This window comes from Cavia porcellus, unplaced genomic scaffold, assembly GCF_034190915.1.
Source record: "Cavia porcellus strain 051 isolate PalLab524CR breed Dunkin Hartley unplaced genomic scaffold, mCavPor4.1 scaffold_12, whole genome shotgun sequence".
NCBI classification, from domain to species: domain Eukaryota; kingdom Metazoa; phylum Chordata; class Mammalia; order Rodentia; family Caviidae; genus Cavia; species Cavia porcellus.
Window position 1 is genome coordinate 48,100,712 of NW_026947495.1, and position 12,187 is coordinate 48,112,898.

General features: G+C 41.6%; 1 protein-coding gene across 23 annotated transcripts in view; it reads left to right on the forward strand.

Annotated features, from left to right (window-relative positions):
- Positions 1-12,187, forward strand: part of Tanc1 (tetratricopeptide repeat, ankyrin repeat and coiled-coil containing 1) — a 261,482-nt gene that overhangs the window by 197,158 nt on the left and 52,137 nt on the right. For 18 of the 23 annotated variants that reach the window (XM_063259632.1, XM_063259630.1, XM_063259643.1 and 15 more), the window contains 5 exons: positions 1,473-1,736; positions 6,824-6,946; positions 7,710-7,991; positions 9,071-9,222; positions 11,476-11,707. In XM_063259632.1, the coding sequence (XP_063115702.1) occupies positions 1,473-1,736; positions 6,824-6,946; positions 7,710-7,991; positions 9,071-9,222; positions 11,476-11,707 (1,053 nt within the window). The remainder of the gene's footprint in view (positions 1-1,472; positions 1,737-6,823; positions 6,947-7,709; positions 7,992-9,070; positions 9,223-11,475; positions 11,708-12,187) is intronic. The other 5 variants (XM_063259625.1, XM_063259627.1, XM_063259636.1 and 2 more) reach the window with 3 other exon arrangements.

The window sequence follows — 12,187 nt, forward strand, 5'->3', positions numbered from 1 at the left end:
GTTGGAATAATAATGACCAACAAACCAAAAGGTAAGACCAACCCTGAGTCATCCCAAATCAGCTGCTCCTTTAGTTAGAGACATACTGTCAACAGTCTGGACCAGTCACAGTGGGTTATAAGGCGTAGCACCTGTGGAGCAGTGGAGCTAAAATTCATTCATTTGCTCTTTAATTCTATAAACAAACATTTATCAAGGACTTACTATGTGCCAGGCACAGTGACTGTCTAGCGAAAGGGAAAGCACAGCTTGCCATTCTCTAGGGAGGCTTCCACATGTAAGTGGAGTTTTTAAATAGGCCACCAGAGGGGCACCAGTCCAGGCTCTGGCAGCAAGGACAGTTCTTAGAATTGTGGCAGGATGTCCTGTGGTCACAACAAGGAAATTGTTTTGTCTTTACTTACAAATCTGAGAGAATGTTGTAAAAATACAACCAAACCTGTTCAGACCCTTTGATCCTAAATAACTGACTCTATTGTGTGTAGCCTTCTGCTACAGTAGGCTCTTTATGGTGTGTGGATGAAGCCGCTCCCTCTAGGCAGCTGTGTTTGGTGGCTGGGGCGCTCCCATTTACTAGGTTCATGGTCAGAGGCCTGGGCTGTTGGGATCCAAACAGAGTACAGTTGGCTCTGTCCTCAAGGACACAAGCCAGTGTTAGGTCAGCAGCGGGGCAGGGAGATTGGCCCGGTGACCGGTGTCTACTAGGGCATCCTGTGCACCTTGGAAAGTAAGTAAGTAAAGAGTACCTGTAGAAGCTGTGCAGGGTGAGTATCACTCACTCTTATTCTGTTCCTCTGCTGTCTTACCAAGATGTTTACAAAAGTTTTTTCTGCATCTTTCCCCTTGGGCTGTCTTTCTTTCTTAGGGTTAAATTTTAATTCCACCTTCCTGTGCTGGCCAGGGAGTAAGTCTCCAATCTATGCTGCTGAAGGAGTTAAGTCAGGTTAGCTGTCTGGATCATGTTGAACAGATATGGTAATAATTTTAAGGATTAGATTCTCTGTTTGACTTCATAATTATGTTCTTGCTTCTAAAGATACTCTTTTGCATCTTTTCTGTGTTCATTGTGTGTTGGCTGTCCTCATCCCCCAACAAATGTTCATTTGATTAAGGTGTTTAAAGATTCAGAGGAATTCAAGGAGATGTGAACAATTTATCTTGGTCAAATTGCATAGATATGCTATTAAGTCTCAGATACTTTCAGACAGCTTTTTCATTATCCCCCTATCAAAAGCGTTTGTTTGTTTTGTTTTGGTCTTTCCTGTAGAGTGATTTAGCAGTTTATTTCCCCTGATAAGCAACATTTCTTTTTAATTTACCAAAACGCATTGTATGAAACATACTTTGATAAAAATCTGTGTGGGCCGGAAAACATTCCATTGATCCTGGCGCGGGCACAGTATGTGCATTAACTCTCCAGCAAACCCGGCTATGCCTGGTGTCCTTCAAAATATTTTGATCTCTCATTTCAGCCACAATTACAAGTTCATCCGAAAACGATGACCGGAGTGGCTCCAGTTTGGAATGGAATAAAGATGGAAGCCTGAGGTTAGGGATTCAGAAGGGAGTGCTTCATGATCGAAGGGCAGATAACTGCTCCCCAGTGGCAGAGGAGGAGACCACGGGGCCAGCGGAAAGTGAGCTGCTCAAAGCGGAGTCCTCAGCTGGAGATGGTCCGGTCCCTTATTCTCAGAGCTCCAGCTCGCTAATAATGCCACGTCCCAACTCAGTTGCAGGTAAGGTTCCGCCTCCTCTGGAAGGGTTACCTCGCTGAGTCTGAAGAGCCGGGGTTCACCGTCTTCACATGGGACACTAATCTAGAGGACATGAGCCAGCACTGTGATCTTGGCCAGGCATTTGCCTTTCCTAGGCCTCAGTTTATTTCTCTGTAAACATGCTAAGACTTCTTACTGGTCTTTCAGTGACCTTTTTGCACTAGAATTCTTTGAAATCTATGAGTTGGACTATTTGCCTCTTTGTATTTAAGGGAAGAAAATATAAACACTGCCCTTTGGTGTTATTTTAACCTTGAGTAAATTTGTGACTTTTTACAATAACTTGGTAAACAGGAATTGTTCAGAGTGAAGTTCATTAAATTTCTGCCTGTCTATGACTGAATGTTATATAGATAGGAAGATGGATGTTTTCTGTCTAATTCAGTTGTCATGGAGCTCACAGCTTGAACCATTTCTTAACTCAAGTGAGACTGAGATGTCTGGAAGCAAGGGAGAGGAGAGCAAATGGCAGTGTGGGCAGGTGATTGGACTGGTCAGTGGCATGAAGTGTTGTCTGTGGAGGGTGGGGAGAGGTGTTCTGCATGAAACCTTCATGCCTGCTTTTGAAGATCTTGTATTTCTACACTCCCTGATCTTGGGCTGAATTTAAAGAGAATTGTTATGGCGGTTCTTTGTTAGCAGTGCAGCACTTTAAAGTGTGTCCCTTCCTAATGCACAGACCCTTCTCTTTTCCTATGTCAAAGGAGTTTTCTGTAATTTATACTGTTCCTTTGGGATATGCTAGGTCATTCTGGCTGTTGTTGGGTGTTTTTTTACAATAGAACTCTTAAGCAGCTGATAAATAAATGGCCCTAATGGAAACGTTCTGAGGTACAGCTCTAATTCACTTTCAAAGGAAGCAGAGTGACCTCGTTCCACAAGAGGGTTTTGATATCTCTGACAGAGAGAACTAATAGAGAGCATTAACTGTAGTGACTGATGCTTCTTCCAAGAGCATTTTGTCTTCCACCACCATTCCACCCCTTTGACATAATATGTTGTACCCAAGGTGTTTTAATTCATACTTACCTAGTTTCTGATGAGTGAGTCATTTGTATTACCTTAGCATTTGACAGCTTTTATTTTTCCAAAATATTGGCAAACTTGTATTCAATTTAATCCATCCTTTTAAAAATTAGCAAACACGTTAATATGTTAATTTCAGCAGTGTTCAGAGTGCCCTGTTTGGCATTATGTTTTCTGTTGCATGTATTTTTATGTGTTCTCCTGCCGCGTGAAGTGACAGTGGGTGTGAGCTGAGCTTTTCCAGGAGACTGCAGCGATTACAGAGCAGAGCTTTCTCATTTCCGCTGTGCACATTTGTTACCACTATGTATGCCCTTGAGCGAGACCTCCTGTGGAATGCAAGGGTTTTTCCTCGGGATGTGAGCTTAGACTGTCTGGCATAATGGATTTTGCTTATTTCTTGTAGTGCATATTTTAAAAACTAAATGCATATTTTGAAAAGAAATAGATAAATAGTATCTGTTTCCAAGCTACGAGTCTGATAGATTTGCCCACCATTCTGATAGATTTGCCCACTATTCTTCCCTAAAGCTGAACCTCAGTTAAGAAGGATGTTTTAAGTTTCATGAAAAAAAAAATAAAATTCCATTGTATACACCAGCGATGGCGAACCTTTTGAAGCTTTCAGTGATAATAGCTGTCTGTGGCACATGTGCCGTGCCGTAAGTTCATCACCACCGGTGCACACTGTGTGCAGTACTATTTGTTTAGTAATTAAAGGGCAGGCAGCTACAAACAGTGTTCACTCAATATTAGATGGATTGATATAAAATGTGAAGGATCATATGCTGAAATCTCTGGGAAGTATTTGCATGTAAGAGCTACGTAAATACAAATAATTTGCCATGTGGTAGGAAAAGTGATTTGGTACATAGGAGTAGAGTAAGGACTAGGGAATGATACCAGGCCTCTGTTCCTAGCATCTCACCCCCTGGGACCAATCTCAGGTTGGGGTACAGAACTACTTAGGATTGCACACCTTTATGTAATTTTTCTGTCATTTCTTTATCGTCACTGAACTGTTCCAAAGAACTGTGTCTATCTGCCAAACATGTAACACAATGAAAGTTTTTTGTCAAGGATTGCAGAGTATTTAGATTTAGAGATTGTTTTACTACACAGAGTTGTTCTTTGTCAAGGTATTTGTTAAAATGGAATTGATTTGAAATGCCGTATATCACAAAAAAATGTATGAAATGGACACATTTTTGTTTGTTAAATTTAGGATACAGAACCCTTAATATTATATCAAGTAATATAGAAGAAGTTGGGCAATAGGTTCTACTGTTTCTGACCACCTGTTTTCCTTTTTGAAATACTTTTCTGAGTGGTTTACAGGACACTGTTTAATTCTCCAGGAAACCAGCAAACACAATTACCAATTCCAGTTTTCTTGAAACAGTAACTGGTAATTGGTCTGATTCACTGGCATTTACCTGGGTTAGTCCACAACCTATGGTTTTAGCACATTTTTGCTCTTCAGTTCAGCTTAAAGAGGTCTCTCTCTCGTCCCTTCTTCCCTGTAAAGCAAACCTTTTCCTGCAGCATTTTGAAATGTGCTTCTCTCCAGGTGTTAGACACCGTGTGCATGTACATGAGCAGTAAATGTGTAAATGATTTCTTTGTAGAGATGTTAGCAGTAGGTTTACTACAGCAGGAAATCGTTGCTTTGCCTCTAATTTTTCTTGGCCATGATTAGTTTTAGGATTTTTGAGATGTTTGTTAATACTAATGTGAGTATCTGACTGCTAGACTGTTTAATATCTGATAATCTACCTTAAGTGTGCATGACAAGGTGGAAATGTCCAAGTCACCTGCTCTGCTAGAGGGGGAGCACCAGACACAGCTGAGCAGCTGAAGCTTCACTGAATCTCTTGAATGTGTATGTGTGGCTTCAAAAGTACCTTACTTGGAAAGCAGAGGTAGCTGCTTGCAGCTGGTCACGTAAAGACCTGCTTAATCACATTTGAAGTGGAGAATCAGCCAAGCACAGTGGAGGTGCTGAGGTTGCTTTATTGCTTACTTTGGAACTGATGCACTGGTGGTAGGAAATCTGAAAACAGGCACCTGAAATCTCACAACCTCCTGCATCCGTGTCAAATTAGAGCTTTTTTGCAGTTCTTTATTTGTAACGTCCTTTATAGTTGCATACTTGTAATGCATTTTGTTGTCACAAAATTGTCAACTGAATGTTGTACTATCAGGGTCAAGGAAAGAAGGGAGATGGAAAACTTCCTTTGAGATGCTAAGCATCTTTGTATTTATTCTCTAGTGCTGAAGCGGCATTAGGCATCTGGCCACTCTAGCTCTAAGGTGAATTATGGGCAAGACTATGTGGCTCCCTCTGCCTGAGCCAATGGTGGGTGCTTTCACCACAAGGTGTGTCAAGCTGGTGGGTTGGAGTTCCAGGTCTGAGGCAGATGTTCAGAAATACGTTCTAACTTGTGTTCCCATAGGAAGATTTGACAGATGGGGGCCTACAAAGAGTAGGGGGTCCTGCTGTCCATCCAGGAAGTTTCACACACCTTAGTTATGAAGGACCTGCAGAGAAGCTGGAGGCTGCCATTGGATTACTCTATCTTAGATCCATTTGGAAGTCCTGCATAAGGGATGCACTGACTCTTTCTAATGGAGAGTGTTGTGTGATCCCTGTCATATGCAGAGTATTCACTTAAGTATGTGCACAGTAAGTGACTAGGGCGTAGTACACACCAAAAAGATCCAGAAACATAAGTTGATGCTGTTAGGAAGGCAGGGTTTCATACGTTTCTTTGCCAGTTAGGAAGGTGAGTAGGAACCATGTTTGATTGCCCTTAGATGATGCAGCAGGCAGTGAACAAGATACCGTCAGGTCATGCATGGAGCCTTCCAGGTGCTTGTTGAATGACAGAATGAGAGGGAACAGTACGGGCAATGAGGAAATCTTAGGAAGCAAAATAGGAAGGGCTCAGAGCTGATAGTGCAGAGTAGTGAGCTGGACAGTGAGTCAGAACTAACAAGAGGGTTTTCAGAAGAAAAATGGCCCAACTTGACTTGAATCCCTTGTATTTCTGTCCCTTGCATCCTTGTTCCATGAATGTCTTCACTAGTATCACTTAACTCTTGGAGTGCAACTCCCTCTAGGTTCCTTATTACCCTGAAATGATATATATGTTTTTTATATTGAAAGATAATCATATATCTAAGATTGGCAGGACTTTATGTTGGACCTATAAGATAATCATATATCTAAGATTGGCAGGACTTTATGTTGGACCTATAAGCAAATTAGGTTAATTTTATTTAAATCTCTTCTGACTTAGGACATATACAAAGATTTCTGGTTGTTTTTTAAGACAAAAACATATACTATTTGCTTCTAAGATTTGCTGAGAGTAGCAAAATCTTTCCATTTTTATAATCCATCCACCTTGGGTGGTATGTATGAATGTCCCTGATGTTTTTTCATGTGTGCTATGAATCTTACTGATTTTGTCAGTAGTAAACATGGCTACTTATTTTTAGAACTTAAAAAATACAAATATTTATATAGTGTAATATATAACATACACGTTTGTGCTTTTACTGCTGAGAATTTTTAGTGTTCTGAATGCTCTAGAATTGTGCATGCAGAATCTACTTATTTAATTAGTTGGCTGTAATTCCAAGCAGCAGAAAGCTTCCCAGTGCTACAGGAAAAAAATCTAGTGCTATTCTACATATTTGCAGTAAGCAGTGAAGTTTTACAGTGTGATGCTTGATTGTGAGATTTCTTCAGAAAAACTTTTCTACCTCTTTTCTGGAATAATGAAGAATTCTGACAACCATATCAACATAACTTTGATTTAAGAATGAGTAGTGCTTGATTTTTACCACTTTTCAATTAACAGACTTTCTGGAAAAATAATAAACTGGGGTCAAACAAATAACTTAAAATAAATTTTAAGAGCCTGAACTGGATTGCTTTATAATTTATAACTTACAATAGTTTTAGGCATGATGTCAAACTCAATATTAAGCCAAATTTCTATTTAATATTACAGCGACAAGCTCTACTAAACTGGAAGACCTGAGTTATTTAGATGGACAGAGAAATGCTCCCCTCCGGACATCAATTAGATTACCATGGCACAATACAGCCGGAGGTAGGGCACAGGAAGTTAAAGGTATTTATCCTTGCATTCAGTATCATAATGGATATGATTAGTTCATTCACGAAGCAGTGAAAGTCTCTGATAACTCACAAAGAAACCAACTGCTTTAAAAACATGATATGATGTATATATGTGTAAAAATGAATCTATAAGGTATTCTAGGAGGACTCCTTAAATGTTTTTGAACGTTCTCTTTAAAATATGTGACTAAATTGCTTCTTGTGTTAAAAGGCATTTCTATAGTTTATTTTGAAAAAGAACAGTTTTGCACTCGTTGGCATTCTTGCTAACAGAATCAGTTCTGTTTCAGTTCTTTGCACTGTGTTAGCTGCATCCTGCGCATCCTGTATTTACAGTACTTCACAGTACTGCAGTGAGCAGCCTCATCATGTATGTGGGCAAAGCACAGTCACTCCCAAGAGGAGAGTCGTGTCCCTATATGTACGGAAACCTGTTTTAGTTTACCTCTGTGGGGGTGGAAGAAACATGTCTTAAATATGGTCATAGTGAAACCAGTGAGATGTGGCTTGACCCTCTGCATTGCTTTTTTGTTTGTTTGTTTGTTTGCTTTGGTTATAAGAGCAGCTCAGAGACATGAAAGGACTTAAGTCATTCTAATAAGATACTTTATGGGACCAGGAGAGTACGATCAATTCAGAATTACAGAACTATTAATAGAGTCAAATTTAAAACACTTAAAACACATAAGCAGTAGCATATTGAATAGCTTTTTAGTGTGTAAAATTGATGTTTATGTAAACAATTTTTTTTAAAGCACGATTTGCTCCCTACAAGCCACAAGACATCTTGCTGAAACCCCTGCTTTTTGAAGTTCCAAGCATCACAACGGACTCTGTGTTTGTGGGAAGAGATTGGCTCTTTCACCAGATAGAAGAAAACTTGAGGAACACAGAACTGCCAGAGAATAGAGGAGCAGTTGTTGTTGGAAATGTGGGGTTTGGGAAGACCGCAATCATTTCCAAGTTGGTGGCACTGAGCTGCCATGGAAGCCGCATGAGGCAGATTGCTTCCAATAGCCCCAGTTCATCACCTAAAAGTACGTCCATGTTTAATACTTGTCTAGTTCATTAATATAAAATCTGCAAGGGAAATTGCTGTTTGGGTAGACATAAATTAGCAGTCTTTCTTAAGTTGTTTGAGCTACTATATAAAGCTTGCAATTGTATGTTAAATGATCAATCTGAATACTTTCATCTGTTGTCCTGTGTATTTGGCTACAACCTGGGGTGAGGCCAGCCTTCCGTTTTCTGCTGACCTGGAACCATTTCCCTCTTTGAGGCAGAGATCGGGTAGGAGGCCTGAACAGTGCTCTTTAAACTTTGGGTCCTAAAGCAAAGCAGTTGGGCTTCTGGTTGAATAAACCAGATGGAGTTTAATGTGGAGTCCTGTTTTTCATTTTTGGTTCTTTTTTTTTCTTTTCTCTATAAGTGTTTGTTTTTAATTTTGCCGTAGGCTTTGTCTTTCAGATTTACCAAAATTACAAAGTAAGACCTGAGAAGCCATGTACAATGGTGCATGGCTATAATCCTACCACTGCAGAGGCTGAGGCAGGAGGATTGCCCCAAGTTCAAGGCCAGCCTGAAGTACACAGCAGGACCCTGTCTTTAAAAAAAAAAAAAAAAAAAAAAAAAAAAGTAAACCATGAGATAGAGTAGCTAAATATTTGACTGCTTACTGCTTATTTTATATGCAGTAAACCCATTACAGAAAGTATCTTTAAATATGGTGAACAAGAACCAGGAAGCATGGCAAGATTTATTTATTTATTTTTTTAAACCAGAGCAATTGAATAAAGGAAACTGAATCTGGGAGTGGTTGCCTGTAGTCCCAGCTATTTGAGAGGCTGAGGCAGCAGGATCACTTGAGCTCAAAGTTTTGAGACAGAATGGACAACACAGTGAGACTTTGTCTCTACTGGAGGGAGGGAGTAGAGGGACAGCAGATCTCCAGGAAGGGAGATTGGGTGAATGGTGATGGATGTGAGTTGACGCACTCTTTGGATCGCTCATTTCGGGCCATGTTTACTAAGTATCTCTGGCCCTAATGAAGAAATACATTCCATATCCTGCCATACCTGTGTGCTGATGTTATTAATGAGGTGGTTCTCTTCTCTAGCATCGGATCCTGCCCAGGATCTTCCTTTCACTCCACTGCTTTCACCGAGTTCTTCCACAAGTGGTCTCAAGGTGGCTAAAACACCTTCTGCCTCGAGTACTCCTGAAAACCAGAGACCAAGAGAGGATGCGGTGAAATACCTTGCTTCTAAGGTAACTTGCTTTTGTTTTATGGGAGCCTTCCAGATAGACATTTGCTAGTTTGTTTTCTGAGAAGTGAATCAGAAAAGGGATGTTAGAACAACTGCTAAAGTATAGCAATAGAGTACTCCAAAGAAAAGATAATACAGGGAATTAATATCTTAAGACACTGGCAGGGCACACTTACCTGTCTGAAATAGGTAGAAAGAGTTCCTCAAAGCAGCAGGAGCAGTCATACATACACCATGAACATATCCTTACAAGTACATGCTCTGGTTAATTTGGTGTGTGAGCACAAGATTGGGAGCTTTTAACTTGACCCAGACATTCTTCTGCCTATCCTGTTTGTTGTCTGGGACCTTTGGTTCCCTGTGTCTTTCTGTCAGAAGTTTTTTGTGAAACCTGCAGAAGAGAACTTAACTAACTTTCCCTTCCTAAATGCATGGTCATCAAGGACCTTCTGAAATTTTCTTTCTGCTCTGAACCCATCACTGGATCATAAGCTGCCTTCCTGCAGTTAAAGGGGTTAAATTTTTCACTCTTGTAAGGACTTGGGTCTCTGTTGGCAGCAGTAATGTGAGTTGGTAGAGGTAGAGAGATGGTAGTGATGAGGGGGGTTGTCTTATGAAAAGTATCCCACAGGTGGGGTTGGTCCAGAGGAACTGAAACAAATGCTACTGAGCCCCAGATCCCCAGGTGCTTCACAGATGTTGCTTCACATTGCTTTTGGCAGGGCCAGGTCTGATACTGTGATCAGTGATTCAGAGCACTCCTGGGGTTATGAATGGGTGTTCTGAGATGAAGGATATAGTACAGACTTCAAAGCTACCCCTTCTACAGTGATTTTTCAAGCCTCTTTGATTGTCACCCATAGTAAGATGTATGATTACACACTAGAGATCTAGTACTCTTGCACACATGATGGGACACACAGTCAAAGTGAAAGTACCATCAAGCTACCTTGTTCTTGAATCCTATAATATCTTCTGGTAATTTAAATTTACTGCATTTTTAAAAACAGTTGTTTGTGCCTTCAAATTAATTTCATAATCATCTGTTGGGTTTCCAAGCTGGTTTTGTCAAATGCTGTGCAAGACAGTGATTCCAGATGTCTCATGATGGTTTGCACAATGAGTTCCTGGGGTCCTCACGTATGTTCTTGCTAATCTTTGTCTGGGTAAGAGTAGAAGAGCACTCAGCTTTCCTTTGAGTGTGGTGTTAAATTCAGTCTAAACCAGAAGTCACATGGTGGCTCCAAGTTGGCCTGAGAAAAGCCTCTCTACATCTGCTCTTGCCCCTTGCTGTCTGAGAGTCTACAGCCCGAGGACCTCATCTAAGATCTTTGACTGTCCTTGTCACCATGGCAGGGAAGTTCATTGCTTCACCTGTTGCCCTGAGCTGTGCACTGCAGTGAGTGGCTCTTGTCCTCCTTTCTGCAGAGGGCTGCAGAGCTGAGTGGGACAACGGTGACTCAGACCCTTCTGCAAAACATAGAGTGCATCATACAAGTGGATGTTTTATTTCCCTACAGCGTGCCTCCCATCCCTAAAGGTTCTGCCTCAGGAGTTTCTAACAACCTGCTGCCACAGCCAATCCTCTGTAACAAAGGGACTGTGCCTCATCCTCTCTGTACCTGGGCAACTCCCTCACTCCTCCTTGTGCCCCTTCATGTGGCAAGCAGAAGTGTAGTCATTTCTGATTTTCCTTTTTCAGTGTTCCTGTTAAACTTCTCCAGGGTCCCTTGAAGAAATGTGGGTTTGGAGAAGTGCTCAGAGCTTGAGCCTTTCCTGACAGTAGGAAGCAGCAGCTATGACTTTGCACCTGAGTTTCATAGCCACCAACTTCAGTGTCTGCTTTTTAGGGTCAGTGCCTAAAGAGGTGCTGCTGTTTCTCAGGACAGAAATGCAGTGTGGATGGCATGCTGAGGACATGGAGGTTGCCTGGAATTGCTCTCAGCTATGCTGAGCTTTAGGTTTTATGAATGACTTTTGCTATCTTATATTCAATACAGAGTAAGTTGTGCTAATTATTTTGGGGGGGGCACTAATCAAGATGGGTTTGTGGTTGCATTTATTGGTCTGAAGAGAACTTAACAAACCACACAAATGAAGGAAAGAATAATCAGTTAACACCTCAGTCTTAGGAAACAGAAGCTGTGTGTGTTGTTATCCTGCTGCATGGGCAGAGTTGCCTTCTTGCTTGAGGTTGCTGAAGGAGCTGTGTGGAGAGAGTGTGGTGCCACTGATGGTTCTGCTTCCCTTGTAGGTGGTAGCCTATCACTACTGCCAGGCTGACAACACGTACACATGCCTGGTGCCTGAGTTCGTGCACAGCATCGCGGCTTTGCTCTGCCGGTCCCACCAGCTGGCGGCGTATAGAGACCTTCTGATCAAGGAGCCCCAGTTGCAGAGCATGCTGAGCCTCCGCTCCTGTGTGCAGGATCCTGTGGCTGCTTTCAAGAGGGGAGTGCTGGAGCCACTCACAAACCTAAGAAATGGTACCTGCCAGCAGCCCTAGAGCCCTCTCCCTAGCAGCAGTACCTAGGTGGTCCTCCGAAGGAGGGTGGTTGGCTCAGCCTTGGGCTGGCGGGGAGAAGGTGTAGCTGAGTCATTGTATATCTGGTTTCCTCTCTACAGCTGTCTCCTGAACTCCTCCCACATCGCTGTGTGGTAGTTTTCATAGCTTTTTGGTTATTTTCTTGGTGTTGAACCCAGGGTGTTGCATATACTGAGCTTTATCCCATTTACCTTGGTGGCGGAATTTCAATGAAACATCTCTAAAAAGAATAAGCTGTACCATTTAGGTTTCACAAAAGCCAGTTTGTAACTCTCGGGGAACAGAGACTGTCTACTCTTTAAGACTTGATATTTTAGTCTGTGAAGTGAATTGACAATAGAAAACAACTGAATTTATTAATGTGCAGAGTGTACCATGTAGGAGAAAACTCTGTGGAAGGTAACTCAGCACGAGGGCCTTT